General features: G+C 43.5%; 2 protein-coding genes across 10 annotated transcripts; both read left to right on the top strand.

Moving 5' to 3' along the window:
* Positions 1–150: 150 nt before the first annotated feature.
* On the top strand, positions 151–12164 carry mki67 (marker of proliferation Ki-67). 8 transcript variants are annotated; one of them, XM_083557060.1, is made up of 16 exons: positions 355–484; positions 820–871; positions 955–1067; positions 2358–2439; positions 2869–2984; positions 3073–3145; positions 3376–3445; positions 3541–4188; positions 4507–4736; positions 4827–5727; positions 5819–5940; positions 6023–6197; positions 6639–6773; positions 7376–8515; positions 8620–11034; positions 11658–12164. In XM_083557060.1, exons 3-16 carry the CDS (start codon positions 979–981, stop codon positions 11744–11746), a joined length of 6285 nt encoding a protein of 2094 aa, XP_083413186.1. In that variant the 5' UTR covers positions 355–484; positions 820–871; positions 955–978; the 3' UTR covers positions 11747–12164. The 8 variants fall into 8 exon arrangements, with proteins under 8 accessions (XP_083413184.1, XP_083413183.1, XP_083413182.1 ...); XM_083557058.1 differs by lacking the exons at positions 355–484; positions 820–871 and adding an exon at positions 151–229 and having other exon boundaries at positions 3391–3445; XM_083557057.1 differs by lacking the exons at positions 355–484; positions 820–871 and adding an exon at positions 151–229 and having other exon boundaries at positions 4510–4736.
* Positions 12165–12506: 342 nt separating this feature from the next.
* Positions 12507–20817, top strand: tut1 (terminal uridylyl transferase 1, U6 snRNA-specific). Of its 2 annotated transcripts, none has more exons than XM_083557361.1 (10): positions 12507–12691; positions 14034–14224; positions 14339–14545; positions 14632–14746; positions 15385–15509; positions 15622–15848; positions 16672–16781; positions 17198–17320; positions 17715–17807; positions 19463–20817. In XM_083557361.1, exons 1-10 carry the CDS (start codon positions 12616–12618, stop codon positions 20533–20535), a joined length of 2340 nt encoding a protein of 779 aa, XP_083413487.1. In that variant the 5' UTR covers positions 12507–12615; the 3' UTR covers positions 20536–20817. The 2 variants fall into 2 exon arrangements, with proteins under 2 accessions (XP_083413487.1, XP_083413488.1); XM_083557362.1 differs by having other exon boundaries at positions 12516–12691; positions 15385–15513; positions 15629–15848.
* The last annotated feature ends 229 nt before the right edge of the window (positions 20818–21046 follow it).

The following is a 21046-nucleotide window of genomic DNA, read 5'->3' as shown; positions in this document are numbered from 1 at the left end:
TCTGACTGGCCATCTGTGCTGTCATTTAAACGCAGTTTAAACAGCAGCCGTCTTACTATTGGCTGGAAGGTGTTCCGCCTCCTTTCTAGCGTCGAACCAATCAAATGCCTTCGCGCGGAATTTCGAACTCCATTCAAACTCGTAGTCGTGATTGGCCGCGGTGTTCATCCGCCTTGTTCGAAGTAAACAAAATAGTTCCTGACAGAAAGGCACGCGGATGGCTTGAATGGTTTGTTTAGTTCGTGTGCTTTAATGTGAAAGAATTCGTGTTGATTTATTTATTCGATTTAAAACGAAAGTCTGTGTTGCTTAGCGGTTTGGTGTTTGGCGGATGGATACGGATCGTGCACCGTGCCCCCGGCACGCTTCGTACTGTAGTCAGTGTGAAGCGGTCGCTTCCAGAGGAGGCCCATGTCTGCTGTAGTGTCGCGGTTTTTAATGATCAATGGAATATAATTCGCCTTGAAGATCTGTTTTAATTCAGGTAACACGTGTATGTCGTAAATCGGACGTTTTGTGCACTGTTTTTTCCCTTAGGCAAACTTAGCGGTTTTACGCCTTTTAGATCCTAACCGTTTTCCGACTGCTCTCTCCATGTGCGCCGGGATTGGCTGGTTTATCTCGCGAGCGTCTTCCTATTGGCTGGTTTCCATGTCCGTAAGACGTGCCAGTCAATCAGCGCCAAGAGGCGGGATTTGTCGGAAAACCAGTGCTTGAAAGAACACAGGCGGTTTTATAGATGAACTAATATCTTGTTTAAAATCTATGATCAATAATCATGCGTTGTTGTATGTTGTTTATTTTTCTGACATTATAAAGAAGATTGTGATCGATGTAGGGAGCTGTGGAGCAGCACATGTTAGCGGGCTAGGTGTTGAATTCAGCCTCAAATTACAATAAGAATAAACACTTATGCATTTTAATGTTTTTCATCACTTTGTTTTTATCCATCAGGTAAGTACATCTAGTGTAAGGAAAATGCCTTTACTCGGCAAAATCGTGGTGATCAAAAGAAACGGGACTGATGGCACCGAATTTCCCCTCACAGCATCCTGCCTTTTCGGGAGGTATGTAATAACCAACAATTTGTCTTTTAATGTATATTTATTTATATATGTAGTAATATGAAGTAATTTTTTTGTACTTATGTTGTCTAACTTTTCATACCCAATTCTCGCATGGCTGTTTAATAGCCATGTGTCGTTAGTAAAGGAGTCGACTCACTGTGTCGAATTGAGTCGACTCTCCTACTGTCCACGATGTGTATTTATATAATTAGTTTTTTCTTTTGTGCTGTAATTTAGAGTGTAACAAGAAAACAAATCGAAATCGAAATCTTTTCCTTTTTAACGCATGAGCTGCGTGAGGGTAAATCGTCCTGTTTTTGATTCCGAGCCGACACCTACAAGCTGTTAGATTGTGCATAAACTACAACATCTTGTTTTGTTGGTTTGAAAAATATATAGTATCTGTTTATTTATTTGAAAGGATTGCATTTCAAAATGGTTTGATTTGGAAACTAAAAAAAAAAACTGCAACACGTTGTATGGGAGTCGATTCGTACGATTCGATTTGACTCACTGAAAAAGAAACTTGTTTGAACACACGCGGGTTTTTTTTTTTTTGACGTCATACATTCTTATAGCCAATCAGCGTGGGTTTTTAGACACCACGTCACCAAGCGTTTCCAGAGCCTTAATCGTTTGACACTTTTTTTTTTTTGGAAATGATTTCTGCACTGTGTCCAAATACGAGTCTATAAATAAATAAAATACATACAGAAAAATCACTTAATTTACCTTCAGTAGTCATTTGTTTTAAATCTTTGATTGTGATCAATTAATATGATTTTTTTTTTAGAAATCAGGGCAGCTGATGCCTAATAGATTTTACCAATTAAATGGTAAATAAATAAAAAAAATATATATATAAAAGCGCGTGAAACACCAAACTGATGGTCGACCTTCGGGTGTTTTTTAAACATTGAACGGATTTAGTTTTTTTTTCCGCATTATTGGCTCTAGTTCAGTCCAGTTTCCGGTTTCCCTGTTTGGATGCCGAATACAGCGATCAAAGCATTAGCCACGCCCACCATATGCCATAAAACGCAGCTCCCAAAAGGAGGTGAAAACGATAAACGGCGACTAAACTGTATGCTAAACCCTTCCAGTAAAGCAGCTCAGCCACTGCGGCCAATTTGACGCCGTTTATAGACTTTGCCGATCGTTTAAAGCCGATCATTTGATCTTGTACGTCAGGTGGAGACGCTGACTCAGGGATTAAAAGCAAGCTTTTTCTCCACCCTGAATGAATAATCACTCAAACTGACATGCTGGTTCTTTCTGATTGGTTTACAGGAAGCTTGACTGTGATATCCGGATCCAGCTGCCCCAGGTGTCTAAAGAGCACTGCAGAATCGAGTTCAACGAAAACAAAGAGGTAACGAAGAGTGTGTTGTGTGTTTTTCCCGCTGACGTTTGTGGTAATCGAATGTATGCCAGATGCCAGCATCGGTCCGAGTCATTAAAAGCCTCCTAGCTGTTATTATTCATCACCACCCAATAGAATATGCAGATGAGCCACTCGATATTTGCGTAGAACTAGTCACTTGTAAGCCCCGCCCCCTTTGAGCGAAATCTTATTAATAAACCTGACACTACCCGCTCTCTCAGGGTTCCTGTCGAGGTTCCAGAGTCCGAGTGAACTCTCTGAAGTGACTCTGAATCGACTCGTCTGTATTAAGTGATTTGGAGGCTCAGATAAAAATGGACTCTCAATGAGACGACCCTATGATGCGTATGATCATTTGACCATTTCCAAAACTGACCCTTTTTTTTCTTTCTCTCTCTCCTCTCTTTATTTGCAAAGCTTATTTTGACCAACCTGAGCTCAGTGAACCCGACTCTCATCAACGGCACGATCCTGCAGCAGTCCGAGCGTTTAAAGCACGGAGATCTAATCACAATTATCGATCGCTCTTTCAGGTGCGTTTTTGGCAACATTCTCAGTGCAGGAATTTATTATGTTTTTTTAATAACTAGTTTGATTTTAACTTGTTCTTGACCTGTGCAGGTTCGAGTATCCACCTGCGCCAACCCCGAAGAAGAAGCGCTTATCCACACCCGGTAAAGAAGAAGCCGTCAAGGTGAGAGGTATTTTTGGGCGAAGTGTCCAAAATGTCCTGTCATAATGCTGTTAGAAAACAAAACACTTTCGGAAAAAAGAATTTTTTTCAAGGAAAACTATTTAGGACGTTGTTTCTGTGGTGAATGGGGGGGGAAAACAACAACAACAAAAAAACATTTTTATTAATATAACGCACAAATAATTTGTCAATTTGTGGTTTTACTCTTGCCCTCTGTTTCGAATTTCCAGGTCTTGAAAGACCAGCAGGTGAAGCGCACACCTGGAACCACAGAGAAAAAGAAGTCTGAAAACGCCACAGGTGAGTTCTCCTGATCTTTTTTCCCCAGATGATCTTGCGTAGTATAATGGCCTGTGGGTTGACCTTTTTGTCCTAATTTCCTTCATTTCTTCTAGATACTTGTTTGAAAGATGGCTCCAACCTTCCCGCCCCTCTGGATCAGAGTGTTGGGGGTCAGGAAACCAAAGCGAGTATTGACGGCACCTTGTCTCCCTTCTCCGATCTTTACAACATGGTCAAACAAGATCTGGTCACCAAACCTGCATGGAAATCTATCAGTTTCTCCGACACCCCCCTCTCTAGACCTCCAGCGGAAAAACAGGAAGTCGAAAAGGTTTCCCATGAGAACGAGAAGCCGGTGACTCCGAAATCGACCCAGAAGAAGAGAAGATCCTCTGCTGCCAAGCTTGTAGACGATGCTCAAACGGAGAACCTGTCTGCTCAGGTTAACGCAGCCACGCCCGAGGGCGTCGGCAAGCGCGGGTCTCAAAAGAACACGCCGCAGAAGTTCACCCCTGGCCAGGTGGCCCAGCAAATCGTCTTTGAGAGTCCGAAGACCAAGTCTCCGAAAAAAAGGAGGAGCAGCGCTTCTCGAACCACGGAGAACCAGACCACTTCCTCGAATCTCTCTGAACCAGCAGATGCTGAAGAGGCCAGTGCGAAACAGGTCACGAGGACGTCTCCGAGAACTAATGCGGGAAAACGGCTTCAAGCCCAGGATGTCTTAATGGAAGTTGTAGCCATGCCCACTTCTGACAACAAAGGTCAGATAAATATTTTATGAATGTTATTTAACAGAGAATATGCTTGACCACAATACAATTAATTACTATCTTTGTTGCTAATCTACATGTAGAACTTATGGTGACCTATTGTTAACTCTAAAAATCGCACTTGCAAAATGCGACAAACTGCATTTGTTCATTCAAGGGAGTGTTTCGTTTTGCTTTATGTTCCCTGTATTTCAGTGACTGTTAACTCTGTTAAGCAGAAGCAGCTTTACTCAAAAGGAAATCCGGTCTAGCAGATTATTTAACACGCATTTCTTTGCAAACTTTTGACTAAACCACCTTGGTGTCCAGCAGGTGATGGCAAGGCCTCGAGTAAGAAGCACAAATGTGACAACCTACACCTTCCAGCGGCCAAGAGAAAACGAGTGTCTTTTGGTGGACAGCTGAGCCCTGAACTGTTTGACAAGCGTTTACCGCCTAATTCCCCTCTACGCCGAGGGGCAACTCCCGGGAGACGCAGCCTGGGGTTCTCTCAGAAATCTCAGTTTCTACTCAGAAGAGCCTCCACTATCGGGCTGATGGTAATGTTCGAGAAGGGGCACTTGTAGTGTTTTGTTTTCAGGTGTTCATTTTAATCAGGTTTCTTAAGTGCCTCTGCCTCTTGTCTGTAGGGTTACCAGCTTAATGAGGATATTGCCGAGAGCCCTGTTAAGAACGCTTTGCCAAAACCATTGGCTTCCCCTGCCAAGACGCCCAAGACTCCAAAAACTCCCTCCCCTTCCAAGACGCCCAAGACTCCAAAAACTCCCTCCCCTGCCAAGACGCCCAAGACTTCCTCCCCTGCCAAGACGCCCAAGACTCCAAAAACTCCCTCCCCTTCCAAGACACCCAAGACTCCTTCCCCTGCCAAGACGCCCAAGACTCCAAAATCTCCTTCCCCTGCCAAGATGCCCAAGACTCCAAAATCTCCTTCCCCTGCCAAGATGCCCAAGACTCCAAAATCTCCTTCCCCTGCCAAGATGCCCAAGACTCCAAAAACTCCTTCCACTGCCAAGACTACCACCCCTGCCAAGATGCCCAAGACTCCAAAAACTCCTTCCACTGCCAAGATACCCAAGACTGCTACCACTCCCAAGACTCCGAAGAGTCCATCATCAGCCAAGACTCCTTCCTCTGTCAAAAAGTCTCCAAGCCCAAAGGCTAAAACTCGTAAACTTTCCAGTACCCCTCCATCCTCATCAAACCAGTCAACCCCTAAATCCTCAAAGCGATCTAGTCCATCAGTGAAGTCGCCCTCTACGAGTGAAGCGTCCCTTCTCAAGACGCCTACGATGCACGGCCGATTTTCGGTTTCCCGAATCAGCACCCCATCTCCAATCCCCGTTCGGGAGAAAGAATCGAAAGAAGAGTCCGTACTTGTAGAACAGCCTCGGAAATGCGTGACCCCGAGGGCCACGGCGAGACGGAGCAGCATGAAGGCGTCTGCCCGGAAGACCCCGAAAAGCGTTCTGAAGAGTGCACGTGACGTCGTACGAACGCGGCGAAGTGGAGCTTCACGTGCTAACTTAAAAGGTACGTTTGATGTAGGAGGTAGAATTATTTGTTGTCTTTTTTTTATTATTGTTATATGTCTTTTTTAAATCTCCTTTGGTTTTGTTTGAAGTTGTCAGTTCTTGGGCTGACATTGTGAAGTTCGGACAAGCTAAACCTCAAATGGAAGGTGGCACTAAGAAGACGGCAAGCAAGAAAGCAGCAGTCAAGCAGACCAAAGTGGCCAAACCGAAGGTAATTTTGCTGCTTTACTTAGTTTTTTTTTAAAATGTTTTGAATTGTTTAGTTGATATTTTATTATTATATTTCCTTGCAGACTCCTGCCCACAGACTAAAAGATCTCACAAGTACTGGGCATGCAGATTCTCCGGCCAGTATAGTCGTAGGCAAAGCTTACTTGAGACCGACTCAGCGTGTTGGTGCTGCCCCTAAAGTAGTATGCAACGTCGCTTTGTTTAAAAAGGACATGAAAATGGATGAAGATTTTACCGGTGTGTGGGGGGTTTTATTTATTTATTTATTTTTATTAATAACCTTATCTTTGTTCTTAATCTAGATTAAATGTAAATATCTAACGTTTCAAAGAAACCGTCATACTCGAATTTATTTGCATCTATTTATTTGCACTTGCATAACAAACGTATTTGTGTGTTTTTGACGTGATAATCTTACATTTTATTCTTTATGGTCTTAATTCTTAACTTTGACACGGTGAAACCTGCAGAAACCCGATTTATTTTAGGCTCAATTGTCACTGTTAGCTAATCACTGATTTGACCCACTGTAAAGTGGGTGGGGCTAACCGGTTTACATTACGTCATCTACTGATCGTAGAGCAAACCTTACCTTAAAATGACTAGACAGTCTCCAATATTTTGGTACTGTGCTAGACGAGGGTCTCCCGGATTTCTGAAATCTTGGCTAATTTGCAGGGGTGTCTGATATCTTCAAAACTCCCGCTAACAGACGGAAGAGTGCTTTTACAAAGACTAATCAGTGTCCAGCAAGTCCCCTTGGTGTCGCCGAAATGACTGAAACGTCTATAATGAACACACCAGAAGAATCTGGTAAGTCTTGTTTCCTTATTTATTTGAGGGTCCCCAAAACTACGGCCCGTGGGCACATTTGGAACGGCTCTCTGAACAATGGCAATTAAAATTTGAAAACATGGTTTTAATTAAAAAAATAATAATTTTTTTTTTGCTCATATAACTGTATTTAATAATACAAGGTTGTCTTTCAAATTAAAATATCAAACGAAATATAGAGGTGGAGGCACCGATTGTCGACCGCTGGAACTATCAGCAAAAATACACACCACTAGTTTTTCCAGGTTCTGGTCTGCTGTTGTTACAAGAGCGGCCACTAGAGGCGAATGACTGACACCGCGTGTTGTGTGCTGCATGGAGAGCGCATTAATATATTTATCTTTGTATAATTTATTGAAAACAGTATTGTAGTTGTTTATTTTTTTTTCATACATTGTCCATTTAAAAAAATGGTAGATTTAATCAGTTATAAGCAAATACAATCTAATCAATAGCAATGAATTAGAAAAAAAAAAAAAAAGGATGTGGCCCTCACCGAAAAAAAGTTCGGGGACCCCTGTTTTAACTCTTTAATAAGTTTAGTTTTGCCAGAATAAACTCGTTACATTTTCCGCATACAGGTGAAATGGTGGTCTCTCCCATGAGTCTCAAGTCCACTGCCAAACCGGGGCGCTACAACAGTGAAGCCGTAACTAGGCTCCTCCAGGGCAACCAGGATGGAAGTTTAATCGAAGAAATGGACATCTCTGCAGCCCATTCTTTATCTCCCGATATGCCCAGTGAAGATCAAACCAAAAACAAGAAGGTCGTACCAGCCCGAACACCACGACAAAAACCAGCCCTGTCAGAATGCCTTACAGGAGTCAAAAGACTAATGAGAACGCCTAAGCAGAAACCAGAGCCTATCGAAGATCTAAGAGGCAAATTGCTCAAGACACCCAAAGAACCAAAACTACCTCAGGAAGAGAGTTTGGAAGGTGTTCAAGAACTTTTTAATACCCCTAAGCGAACGGAAACCTCATTAGAGGTTAAGAACAGTCCTGTAGTGTGTGCTGTACGCTTGCAGAGACTTGACAAGACCCAAAAGGATAAGCAAGAGGAGGACCTTACTGGAGTGAAACGATTGATGAAAACTCCCAAGCAGAAGAAACGGGTGATTGAAGAAGACCTCACTGGCATACAGCAGATGATGAAGACCCCCAAACAGAAGAAACGGGCGGTTGAGGAGGACCTCACTGGCATTAAGCAGATGCTGAAAACCCCCAAGCTGAAGAAACAACCAGTTGAGGAAGACCTGACTGGCATTGAGCAGTTAATGAAAACTCCCAAGTTGAGTAAGCAGTTGGTTGGGGAAGATCCCGCTGGTGTTCAACAGAAGATCGAAACCCCCAAGCAGAAAAAACAACCAGTTGAGGAAGACCTCACTGGCGTTCAACAGCAGATTAAAACCCCCAAGCAGAAGAAACAACCAATTGAGGAAGACCTCACTGGTGTTCAACAGCAGATGAAAACCCCCAAGCAGAAGAAACAACCAGTTGAGGAAGACCTCACTGGTGTGCAACACTTAATGAAAACCCCCAAGCAGAAGAACCAGCCGGTTGAAGATTTAGTTGGTGTGAAGCGCTTGCTGCAGACCCCCAAGGAGAAAGGAGAGCCAGTCGAGAACGACTTTGGAATCGATAATTTGATGAAGTCCCCCAAGCAGAAAAACGATGAATTGCTGGGTTCCACCGTCGTTTGTGGGGTTTTCTCTGTGGAAGGTAAGTTCATTTGCTGTTCTTTCCAGGCACAATTGTTTAGCTCTTGTTTGAAATGTTTTGTAGAAGAATATACTCTAAAAATGGGTTCATCTGTTCTTTTAAAGATGCCAGCGAGGAGAAGGAGAACATCTGCCCAGCTGAGGATGTGAAAAAGAATGCCCAAGCAGCTGTTGTCCTGCAGATTGAGGCTGAAGGAGCAAAGAATTCTTACCAGGAAATGGACCCGGTCACCTCTCATGAAGTGATGGTTGTTTGCACTTCTGAAACCATGAGCATGGCTGTAGAGTCCACACCATCTGCAGGATTCCAGCAAGAGGAGCAATGCCACAGATCCCCCCCTGCGAAAAAGACGAGGCGTGGTGCTCAAGTTAGAACTACCCAGAAATCCCAGAAAAGTCAAGAACATCTGGTGGATTCCGATTCCCTTTCTGCTACAGTTTCAGGAACTGAGGAGGAACCTAGCGTTGATTCCGCAACACCTGTTCCTTCTGTGCGAGCAAAGAGAGGCAAGTCCTTTGTTGAACTTCTCAAGGACGCTCCTGTACAAAGTCCTGCTCGAAAATCGAGCAGAGGAAGAATCGCCAAGGAGCAAGTCGAGGTTCAGAAATCATCTCAGTCCTCTTCAGAAGATGAGCAAGTGGCACTTAAACCCAGGAGAGGAAGAAACGCTGGACAAAATGTTCAAGTTTTGCTGGTTGCTGACTTGAAGGCTTCTGCAGAACCAGTACTCACCGTGAACTCTCCAGCTCCTAGAGCCAGGAGAGGCATAAAAAATAAACATGAATCAGAGAAACCACACGAGCCAGAAACTCTGCCTAAAACTTCGGTCGAGGAAGTTGCCGTGGCATCAGAGAGTTCTGAACTTCAGCAATCAGCCGACATTGAGGCTCCCGCTAAGTCCAACACCAGAGCAAGGAGAGGCAGGACAACAAGAAAGGAACCCTCACCGGTTGCAGAAGTTAAGGAAATCTTTGAGATTCAAATCCAAGATGTTGTAGTGGAGACTGAAGCTGTTGTACCAGAGTGTTCTGTAGCAGAAATTCAGAAATCTACCACAAAATCCAGAAGAGGAAGGCCAGCAAAGAAGGAAATGCTAAAGGCGCCGCTAATTGAGGAATCTCTCGAACCCACCACCATCGTCGTGGAGTCGGACTCCAAGAGCTCAGGTATCGTGGCGCTTGATGATGTAGTTGAGCCCCAAGTACCAGCAAGTGCTGAAGTTCAGTTAGGAGAACTTGCCAACTCGAAAACAAGGAGAGGCAGGATGACAAAGAAGGAGACCCCAGTTGAAGAAACGTCAAACCCCGCTCCAGATTCTGAGGTGATGCCTGACGAGCCCGTGGTGAAGTCAAGACGAGGAAGGAAGGTGGCTTTTAACAATCAAGCAGTGTTTGACAAGTCCAATGTCCAACCTCATGCAGTTGAATCTGAGGCTAAACCAGAAGCTCCAGCGGTCCGGTCCGGCCGAGGTGCCAGAAACAAGCGGGACGCTGTGAATGGTCCTGCTACAGAAACCATTGCGACAGTTGCTGTGATTGAGGAACCAGCAGAAGAACCAGTGGTGAAAACTGTCCGAGGAGGCAGGAGGACAAAACAGCCCAGAACTCAGGTCTTAAATGAATCTCAGGATGAAGAACAAAATAAAACCGGTGTCGACTCGGAAAACGCTCAGCAGTCGGAGGCCCCCGAAGAAAAAACAGTCAGAGGAAAGCGCACAGCTGCTGTCAAGGCTGAAGCAGAAGCTCCAGTTAAGAGAGGCCGTCACGCAGCTAGCGTCAAAGCTCCTCCTCCAGTTGTCAAGCCCAGCCGTGGAAGAAAAGCCGCGCCAAAATCTGAGCCAGAACTCGCCGAAAAAGATGTTGTGGAACCTGTCAACAACGAAACAAAGGTAGCAGAGTCCACTGGTAAAGAAACCGACTCTGATGGACCTAGCAGTAAGGCGGTACCTAAGAGAGGTAGAGGGAAACCCATCCAGAAAGCCATGCTCCCAACTAAGGACACCTCAGTCAATGAAGATAAAGAAGAACCTGAACTGCAGAAGTCTAAGACGAAAGAAAAACCAGAATCTAAAGACGATGCAGAGGCCAAGCAACAGTCACATCCAGCAGTCAAAGGGCGCAAAGGAAGAGGAGCAAAGAAACTAGAAGAACCCGAGCCCGAGAAGCCAGTTGCTGAAGAAAATGTTCAACCAGTCCGGAGAGGAAGGGCGGCCCCTTCGGTAGTCTCTCAGAATGTCGAAGGCCCAAAGAGGGGGCAGAAAAGGAAGGTCGTGGAGGATGTAACCGAGGAAACGCAAGATACAGAGTCCTTACCGAAGAGGAAAAGAGGCAGAGAAGCTGGAGCAGAAGGTTCAGCAAACGAAGCAGCGCCAGCCAAAGGGAGGAGAACGGCGACGAAGGAGGCAGAAGAGACTCCCGAAGTGGGAGCAAAAGTCGTCGCCCCTAAAAAAGAAGACAAACCCGTAAGAGGTCGGAGAAAAGCAGCTCTGGAAGACGTTCCGGCTCAGGACCCGGTCTCGGGTGAGTTCTCCACTTGATCAGTAATTAGTGCAAAACCTAGATTTTAGAGCTTCCACACGCTTTTAAGTCAGACTTTTTAAACGCAGGGTTTCGATTGGCTCAGCCAATCAGACTGCGAGTAAAAAAAAAAAAGCATTGAGGCAAATAATGTCGTTTGGCCGAGTAGTCAATTAAATTCGATTAAATAAACGGAACAATTGTATTAAATAGTTCGCAATTTTTTTTACTTTTAACAAATGTCTTTATTCATTTCTTCACTCCCTCGATATGCGGATTTATCAGGATTTTCTCTTTTTCTGAGAAATTCTTGACGCAAACTTTAAAGAATCCGCAAAACGGCGCACTACAAATCGTATTTCCAGCACGGAGCGAGTGACCACGGCGACGCCACGCTAACCCGAGCTTCTTTCTTATACCCCTGGCTTTGTTGTGTACGCTTTCATGTTCGGTGATGAGAAAAGAAAAGTGCAAAGCAGAGACTAAACGCGGAATTCTGCGTAGCTTTAGTCTGGAAAAATCTGAAGGGGGAGGGGGGGTGTACGAAGCCTGAAAAGTGCGCAGAAACGCTAATTCTTTTAAACGATTTCAATCCATTTAATGACCACCGATTGTTCCGTTCGCAGAGGCGAGCGCTCGCAGAGGAACCCGAGGGCAGAAGAAAGTTGAGACGGACGTCCCTTCAGCTCCCGTCAGACGGACGAGAAGGAAATAAAGCACTGATCTTCAGATGTAAATAATCTGCAAGAAAGAGGGGTTTTATATATTTTTGTTGGCTTTTTGTATCGATTTATTTTTTTATTCTCATTAATTTGTTTAAAAAAGCATTGTTTTTAAAAATCATTTCAAATGTATTTTTTTTTAAAGCTTGGAACATTTGGGGTCATTTATTGCAGTTTTATCAGGATTGTTTTTTTTTTGGGGGGGGGGGGGTTCCCTCCATCTCCTTTTATAGCCACTCTGCCGTTTCTCTTCTTGTTTGGGGTGGAGACGTTTCATTTTATGTCCTTGTCAATCATATGCTTTTTTTTTTTTTTTTTTAATTCAAATTCATGTATTTTAAGCATTTATCTGTATTTGCAGTTTTTTGGGGGAAATAAATCTTCATAATAAACAGTCTGAGGATTGGAAAAGGGTGTGGTCACTTTATTTTTTTTGGTCTGTGTGTGATGGAGTGTTTGAATAAACTCCAGATTTGACTTATTTTATTAGATTTTTATAAAAGTTTATAATTAAAAAATGTATTGCAAAATCTGCTGAAACAAAAATGTACGAATTTCCATCATCCCATTGTTTTAAGAAAAATACATTATTTAGCTGTTTTAGCTCCATAGATGTAAATTACATTTATATACATTTATGGAAGTTTAAATATATTTATTTCTATAATTAATTTAAAGCGGATTCCAACGTTTGACCTGTAGGTGGCGATGGTGCGCATCGGTGAAAAAAAATTCACCCGCCAACAAGCCGAAGAAGAAAAATAAATGTGTCGCAGAAGAAGAAGCTCGCCTTGGAGGAGGAAGTTAAATCTGACCCGGAGGGAGATTTGATTTTTTTTCCCTCCTCTTGTTGAGAAGCACGATGGAGGCTGATCCGGACATCCAGACCTTACCGAGAGGATTTCACTGTAAACTGTGTGACGTTCAAATCCCCAACGGTGCGTTCGTGATATTTCTCCATGAGGAATTTGTATTAGCGCGAGCTAGCTGCGTTAGCATTCCTCTGTGGGAAACGTTTTGAGCGCGTTGTGATCCGGAATAACTGAAGCAGCGTGGCGGCTAGAATATAAAAACAATTACATTTATACATTTCTGTTCATATAATGAAAGGACCACAAATAAAGCAGCGTGTTTATTTAAGTGGATTTTATTCGCATCTGAACAAAGTTTATTTAAGTTCTGTTGCGGTTCAACTTTTCACGGAGGAGTCGGTTCGTTGAGTCGGTTCTTTTGGGTGAATGTTGATGCGCAGTCGTGTGTCGCGAGCGCCTGTCTGTCTGTCTGTTTGTCTGACAAACATAAACACCTATCTGTCTGTCCGTCCATTATAACCCCTGCCTGTCTGTCCAATATAATCATCTGTCTGTTTAACTGTCTGTCTGTCCAATATAACCCCCTGTCTGTCTGTCTGTCTGTCTGTCCGTCCAAAATAACCACCTGTCTGTCTGTCCAACATAATTGTCTGTCTGTCCGTCCAATATAACCCCCTGTCTGTCTGTCTGTCTGTCTGTCTGTCTGTCTGTCCAAAATAACCACCTGTCTGTCTGTCCAACATAATTGTCTGTCTGTCCGTCCATTATAACCCCCTGTCTGTTTGTCCAATATAATCATCTTTCTGTCTGTTCAAAATAACCACCAGTCTGTCTGTCCAACATAATCATGTCTGTTTGACTGTTTGTCCAATATAATCATCTTTTTGTTTGACTGTCTGGCTGTCCAATATAACACCCTGTCTGTCTGTCCAACATAATCATCTTTCTGCCAGTCTGGCCAACATAATCATCTGTCTGTCTGCCTAGCATTTGTGTCTAACTAACATGTCTATATTGCATGTCAGTCTCTGTCCAACATAACCATTTTCTTTCTGTCTGTCCAACATAATTTTCTGTCTTTGTCCATCATAACCACCTGTCTGTTTAGCATATTCATCTGTCTGTTTGACTGTCTGTCTGTCTGTCCAATATAACCCCCTGTCAACATAATCTTTCTGTCTGTCTGGCCAACATTAACCCCCTGATTGTTTGGTTTACATAATCAGTGTCTAGCTGTCTGTCTTACATAACCACCTGCCTGTCCAACATGTTTACCTGTCTGTCTAGCCTGTCTGTGTGTCAACCTAATTACCTCTTGTCTAACCTGTCTTTCCAACATAATTATCTGTCTGTCTGCCCAGCATTACTGTGTGTCTAACTCCTCCGTCTCTATAACATGTCTGTCTCTCTCTGTCTAAGCTGTCTGCCTGCCTAATGTCTGCATACCTGTCTGTCTGACATGTTTCAGGGCCGACTTTAGAAGCGCACAAGAAGGGGAAAAAGCATCAGAACCTGTGCAGGCTGCGCTCCAAGAGGAAAGCTCAGGAGCAGAACAGCGTCTACGTCAGCGGCTTCAAACCCAATGTATCCACGTGTGACCTGACGGAATATTTCCAGCAGTTCGGACCCGTGGCTGAGGTCATCGTGGACAAGGAGCGGGTCTGTGTGTGCCATTTCATTTAAGCACAACCCTTTAATGGAACGGTCCTAGTGCTGAACCCTGAGGAACTTCCCATTCATCTCCTATGTGTGCCTGTGTGTGTTTCCAAACAGAGTCTGTATGCCATAGTGGAGTTTGTGGAGACCGCGAGCACCGAGGCAGTGTTGGCTCAGCTGCAGCACCGTCTGGACGGATTGAAGCTCCGTGTCAAACCCAGAGAGAAGAAGGGGTTCAAGTTGGCCAGCAAGGAAAAACACGACCATGGCAAAGCTCACATCAGCCTGGAGAAGCTCAACTTTGAACTCTGCCTTACATCTTCTGTAAGCTTCCTGACTCTCTCTCTCTATCTCCATTCCACACACAAACATTTGTTCATCCGTCTCACATCGTTTCCTCTCTCCCTCAGGTGAACGAGCAGATGCAGAAAATGGTGGAGATCTTCCAGCTGAGCGAGAACGACACGAAAGCGAGGAACCTCTTCGTCCAGCTCCTGCAGGAGGTCTTCATCGAGTTCCTGCCAGGTCACCATAAACCTCATGTCTGTCCTATAAACGATCGGGAAGTAATCGTTAGAGCTGAGGGACATTTTACAGTCGTATCACAAAATAAAAAAAAAATGTGAAATTAGTAAAATGATTAATTAATAATTTCAATAAATATTTGAAATAATTAGTTCGAGAGACGTTGAGATCAATTCATTTGCGCTGAAAAAAACCCTGGTAATCCTGAAAACGGCGGAACAAAAGTAAAATAAATATTTTAAATAAGGTACACCTGGTTCCAGGGCTTTTATTTATTTATTTATTTTATTATAAGATTGAACAACCTTTATAAAAAAAAAAAAAAAATCTATTTAATGTCTATCAAAAATCTATCACTAGGGGTCGCTGGAACTTTCGGTTATTGGCAACAATACATACAGATAGTTTTTCCTACTTCTGTACAGTGGAATCCCGGGAGCCAGACAGTCAGTTTTTCCCTGACTTGGCGTCTTGGTATGATTGTGTTGCCGTGCTGCTCATCATGTTCAGTACGATTCCCTCTCCGTGTGTCCTGCTGTAAATTTCCACCATTCCGGCATGCTAAACTGTCGATCGCTGCTTGTGTTGGTCGATTTGATCTTTCGCTTAACCGCCGTCCTCTGTTTATTTTCCCTCAGATTGCCGGATCGTACCTTTCGGCTCGTCCGTGAACACGTTCGGCGTCCACTCCTGTGACCTCGATCTCGTCCTGGACCTGGAGGACGCCAAAGCTTTCCAGAAGCGCAGCAGGAAGTCTGAACAGGTCCGTGATCACACGAGATACTTGGCCTCGATAAAAAATGGTTTATAGAAAAAAAATCAGGAAGAAAAAACAGGATAAAGATGTGGGATTTTCTCCTCATGGCGGTAAGCAGACCGGAGAGAACCAGTCAGAGGACAGCCAGTCGGAGGACTCCATCCTGTCCGACATCGACCTGGCCACGGCCTCCACTGTGGAGCTGCTGGAGCTGGTGGCAGCTATTTTAAGGAAGTGCACGCCAGGAGTACACAAGGTCCAGACGGTGAGCAGCGCACGTCTCCCCGTGGTCAAGTTCAGCTATCGGCAGCTCAACCTGCAGGGGGACATCACCATCAACAACAGGTACAACGTCCTCCATCCATCATTCATTCATCCATCATCATGTATTCATTATTCATTCATTCATCCATCATAATTCACATAATCATTCATTCATCCATTATTATTTATTCATCAATCATTCATTCATTCACCTATCATTCATTCACCCATCCATCATTTATTCATCATTCATTTATTCATTCATCTTTCCTAATTTATTTATCCATCCATTATTCTTCTCTCATTCATCCATCCATCATAATTCACTTATTCATCATTCATTAATTATTCATTCATCCACACATTATTCATCATTCATTTATCTATTCTTATTCATCCATCACCATTCATCATAATTCATGTATTCATTATTCATCTATCCATCATTCATTCATCTTTCCTTATTTATTTATCCATCACCATTCATCCATCTATCATTCTTTTATCTATCATTTATTAATTCAGCCATCAGAATTCACGTGTTCATCATTCATTAATTCATTTATTCCTCATCATTCATTCATCCATCATTATTCATTTGTCATTCATCCATCCATCATCATCCTCCATCATCCATCACTCATCCACAGTTATATGCAGGCATCAATAATCATTAATTATTTGTTCGTCATCGTCTATTTATAATCCATCCTCATCATTTGACCTGATTATATTTATTATTATACTGATTATTATTATTTTTTCCCACCTTGTCGAGTTCTTTTGACCGTTTTAACTTCTATTATAACCGCCTTTAAAATGATTTCATTTCAGTTCTTTCCCAAAGTCGTTCGTTTGACATTTGGACTATTTTGACTCTTTATTATTGATCTTCTGACTGCAGGTTGGCGGTGAGAAACACGCGATTCCTCCAGCTGTGCTCAGCGCTGGACTCCAGAGTGCGTCCTCTCGTGTATTCTGTACGATTCTGGGCCAAACAGAAACAACTCGCAGGTACCGGATTAGAACACACACACACACACACACACACACACACACACACACACACACACACACACACACACACACACATTCCAAAGATTGTAAGATTCAGCGATTCGCATCGGTGCATAAAAGTTAGTGGCGTGAATGATGAAGGATGTAGATCGTCCACCAGGGGGAGCTCAAATCACTGCTGTTCATTACACTGTTCACATGTCATGTGGATAGTTTTTTTGTTGTTGTTTGTTTGTTTTTATCCAGAATGTTGCATAGAATAAATACACCTTATAGCCAAAAGTTTGTGGACACCTGACCATAAGATCCCAATACTTTTGTTCACATACCGTATTTTATATGTATACACGTCCAAATTGTTCTTCACCGGATTATTGTTTATCGTTTTCCCGCGAATTTGTTTCCTTTCGCAGGGAATCCATCGGGCAGCGGGCCGCTGATGAACAACTACGCTTTGACGCTGCTGGTCTTCTTCTACTTGCAGAGCGTCACTCCACCTGTACTGCCTTCAGTGGAGCAGCTCAAGAACCTGGCGTGTATGTAGAACCGACCCGATTTACCTCCGTAATCCCTCATTGGGGAGGAAAAATAAATAAATAAATCAGCATCGATGCAGGCAACATCACACTCCGAGATTTAAATACTATATATTTAAACCTTATGCTGTAATAATGAGCGCTCTTGGGGTTTTGGGGGGGTTTTTGGGGCTTGTGTAAAACAGAGTCTAACAGAGGGGAGGTTTTTCTAATTAAATGTGGAATGGGATGAAGCACACACCAATCTCAAGTTCGGGGTGTCCGCAAACTTTTGCGTTCATTTATACATAAAAAAATGTCCATATTAATTCCGCTTGTTTCCATGGTGTGTGTTTAAACTGAAGAGTACACTAGGAGAAAGGAATTGATCCTTCATCTGATCTGCTTTGTGTAGGCGAGGAGGAGGAGTGTGTCATCGACGGATGGGACTGCACCTTCCCCAGCCAGCCGATCAGCGTGCCTCCTAGTAAAAACACAGACGACCTGTGTAAGTGTTAATCATTACCATCCATCATGACCCAGGATTCGCACAGGGTTGAATCACTCGAGTCCGACTCGGAGCTGAAACCATGACTGTTTTTTGACTTCCGGGGGTCTTGAATGTGCTCTCGAGTTCCACAGTTGCATTTTGAAGCATGTGCTAGCACACGCAAACCAAGTCTCATCTTTTACATCTGACCAGGTAGATGTTTCATCCTGGCCAGCGGCACAAAGTGATTATATTTCGGTTAGTTAAATAATCCGATTATTGGTGGGAATTAATAGGATTAATCAGATTTTCTGTGAGCGAGAGTGGGTTTAACCAGATTATCTGTGGGAGCGCATGGGATTCATCTGATTATATTTGGGAGTGGGTGGGATTAATCTGATTATATGTGGGAGTGGGTGGGATTAATCTGATTATATGTGGGAGTGGGTGGGATTAATCTGATTATATGTGGGAGTGGGTGGGATTAATCTGATTATATGTGGGAGTGGGTGGTATTAATCTGATTATATGTGGGAGTGGGTGGATTAATCTGATTTGTGAGTGTGGATGGGATTAATCTGATTATCTGTGGGAGAGAGTGGGATTAATTTTATATGTGGATGGGATTAATCTGATTATCTGTGGGAGAGAGTGGGATTAATTTTATATGTGGATGGGATTAATCTGATTATCTGTGGGAGTAGGTGTGATTTAATCTGATTATCTGTGGGAGAGAGTGGTATTAATCTGATTTGTGGGTGTGGATTGGATTAATCTGATTACCTGTGAGTGTGGGATTAATCACATTATCTGTGGGAGTGGGCAGGTTTAACCAGATTATCTGTGGGAGTGGATGGGATTAATCTAATTATCTGTGGGAGTGGGATTAATTACATTATCTGTGGGAGTGGGCAGGTTTAATCTAATTATCTGTGGGAGTGGGCAGGTTAAATCTAATTATCTGTGGGAGTGGATGGGATTAATCTGATTATCTGTGGGAGTGGGCAGGTTTAATCTAATTATCTGTGGGAGTACCTGGGTTGATGATTTGGTTTAGGAGAGAGTTTGATATTTCAGCCAAAGTATGTTCTTCTGTCACACACACATATATATATATATATATATATATGCTTGTTGAACATCTCATTCTAGATGTTTGCCCTTTTGTTGTTTAATCTGTAGATCTAGGGCATTGATATGGAGATTAGTATTCATGCAGCTTTACTGAGATCAGGAACTAATGTTGGGATGTCGGGGCATCTCCACTTCATTTCATAGGTGGTTAGTGGGGTTGAGGAGGTCAGGGCTCTGTGCAGGACACTGAAGTTCTTCCACTCCAACCTTCACCCCAGCAACCATGTCTTCATGGGGCTCGCTTAGTTCACCAGAGCATTTTTCATGCTGGAACTGTATTTGAGCCTCTCTGTTCTTGGGGAAAATGTTACAGTATATAGAGATTTTTAATACAGTTTTGTTCCACATATGGTTATGATGACCAGGGCCTCAGATACTTCATGTCAAGGGTAACTTTCTCCAGGAGCAGATGAGATCAGCGAGAATTCCTTACAGTTCGGGTTAAAAAAGTCTCGGACACACTAAAGGTTGATCTTTTCATGTAGGTTCTCCCATTGTTTCTGTTTCTAATAGTCTTATTTCCCCTTCTTCCCTGTCAGGCACCTTACTTTTTGGTTTCTTTAAATTCTACTCCAATTTTGATTTTCCCGGATCGGTGGTGTCCGTGAGAGACGGCCAGACTCTTCCCATCACGGAGTTTCAAAGCAGAGATGAGGAGATGCCTGATACTTCAGAGAGCTCAGACTCCACCAGAGAGAAACCCAGTGTGCGCCCTAAACTGGGACCCGTAAACATTCTGGACCCGTTCGAACTCCACCATAATGTAGCTGGCAACATCACAGAGCGAACACACAAGAATCTGAGCAGGGAATTGTGCGAAGCGGAGAAGTACTGCCGGAGCCTGCAGTACCAGCGCAAGTCGTCCAAAGGCAAGTCCTGGGGGTTGGTCAAGCTTTTCGCACCTCACTTCGAGGGTTCGCAGGATGTTACGGAAAAAGCCACTGAAGTCATCATCGCGTTCAGGGAAGCCCTTTTGACACGGTCTTTCCGCACAGAGCTGAGTTCTGCAGGAGAGGCTTTTCGAGTCGTTTGGTTCAAGAAGGTCCTCTCCATATTGGAAATGGTTTTCAATGACATTCTCAAGTGTACACCTTCCGACTATGTCGAGATCTGTCAAGATCAGGCCAAGGAAGAGGAAGTAAACAATAATCTTGAGCTGACATCTCAGTCTGGGAAAAAGAGACCCTTGTCCACGGACGAGGCTCCATCCTCGTCTTCCGCACCCCAGGGAAAGAGGATGAGACTGGAACCTTCAGCAGATTATCCAGAGGAGGCTCACTGGACCTGGACACAGACACACCCGGTGTGGGCCGGGCGACGGAAGATCCGAAGAGTTTTGCTCAAAACGAGTGACGAGGCCTCAAAGCCGGAGGGGGGCTGCAGCAGCATCGAGAGCAGGGTGACGCAGTATATCATTGACAACGACTCAAGCCCCAAGGTGAAGCTGGTGTTCAGGGTGGACGCGGTCCTGGCGGGGAGCGACGAGTGCACAAAGGCCGTGCTCAAGTTCAAAGCGACCGACGATCCTGCGGGACATTTTCAGGACTTTTTCCATTTTCTCGATACTTTCCTGACCAAGATGGTGGAAACTTTGCTGGCGAAATCCGAATAATCATTTTCATATTTTGATTTTGTTCTTCCTGCACGTTTATTTCACGAATTAAAGAAATGTGTTTGACCTTAACTTTATTTGTACGCAGGACACAATAGATAACAGGAAATATTTGCTGTAGTTTGGTTGACTTCTGGTTTTTTTTCGCTCCTTATTTGTATGATGTCCACTAATTTTTTTTTAACTTCAGTGTTTATTCAAAGGTTTGAAAAAAGAAAATGTGTTTTGGTTTGTAGTATATTTTTGTTTTGTAAGTGCAGGTTATTAAACTTGGAGCTACCAGTTTGCGTTCTTCAGTTTCTGTTTTAAACATCTTTCATTCATGAGGTCATGAACGTGCCATAAAGCGTGTCCATCGTTTCTCTCGGGATTTTCCGTGTTCGATCAATGATTCTTGAAGCATTTCAGACGGGGATTCAGAAGCTTGCTGAACCCTTTTAGACAAGTCTACCCTCCTGTTTAGCTCAGTTTTGGACCCACTAAATCAGGGGTCTCCAATCTTTTCCACTAA

This window comes from Silurus aristotelis (genome assembly GCF_946808225.1).
Source record: "Silurus aristotelis genome assembly, chromosome: 12".
Taxonomy (NCBI): domain Eukaryota; kingdom Metazoa; phylum Chordata; class Actinopteri; order Siluriformes; family Siluridae; genus Silurus; species Silurus aristotelis.
The sequence above is the reverse complement of the archived record's forward strand: the minus strand, read 5'-3'. Positions and strand labels throughout refer to the sequence as shown.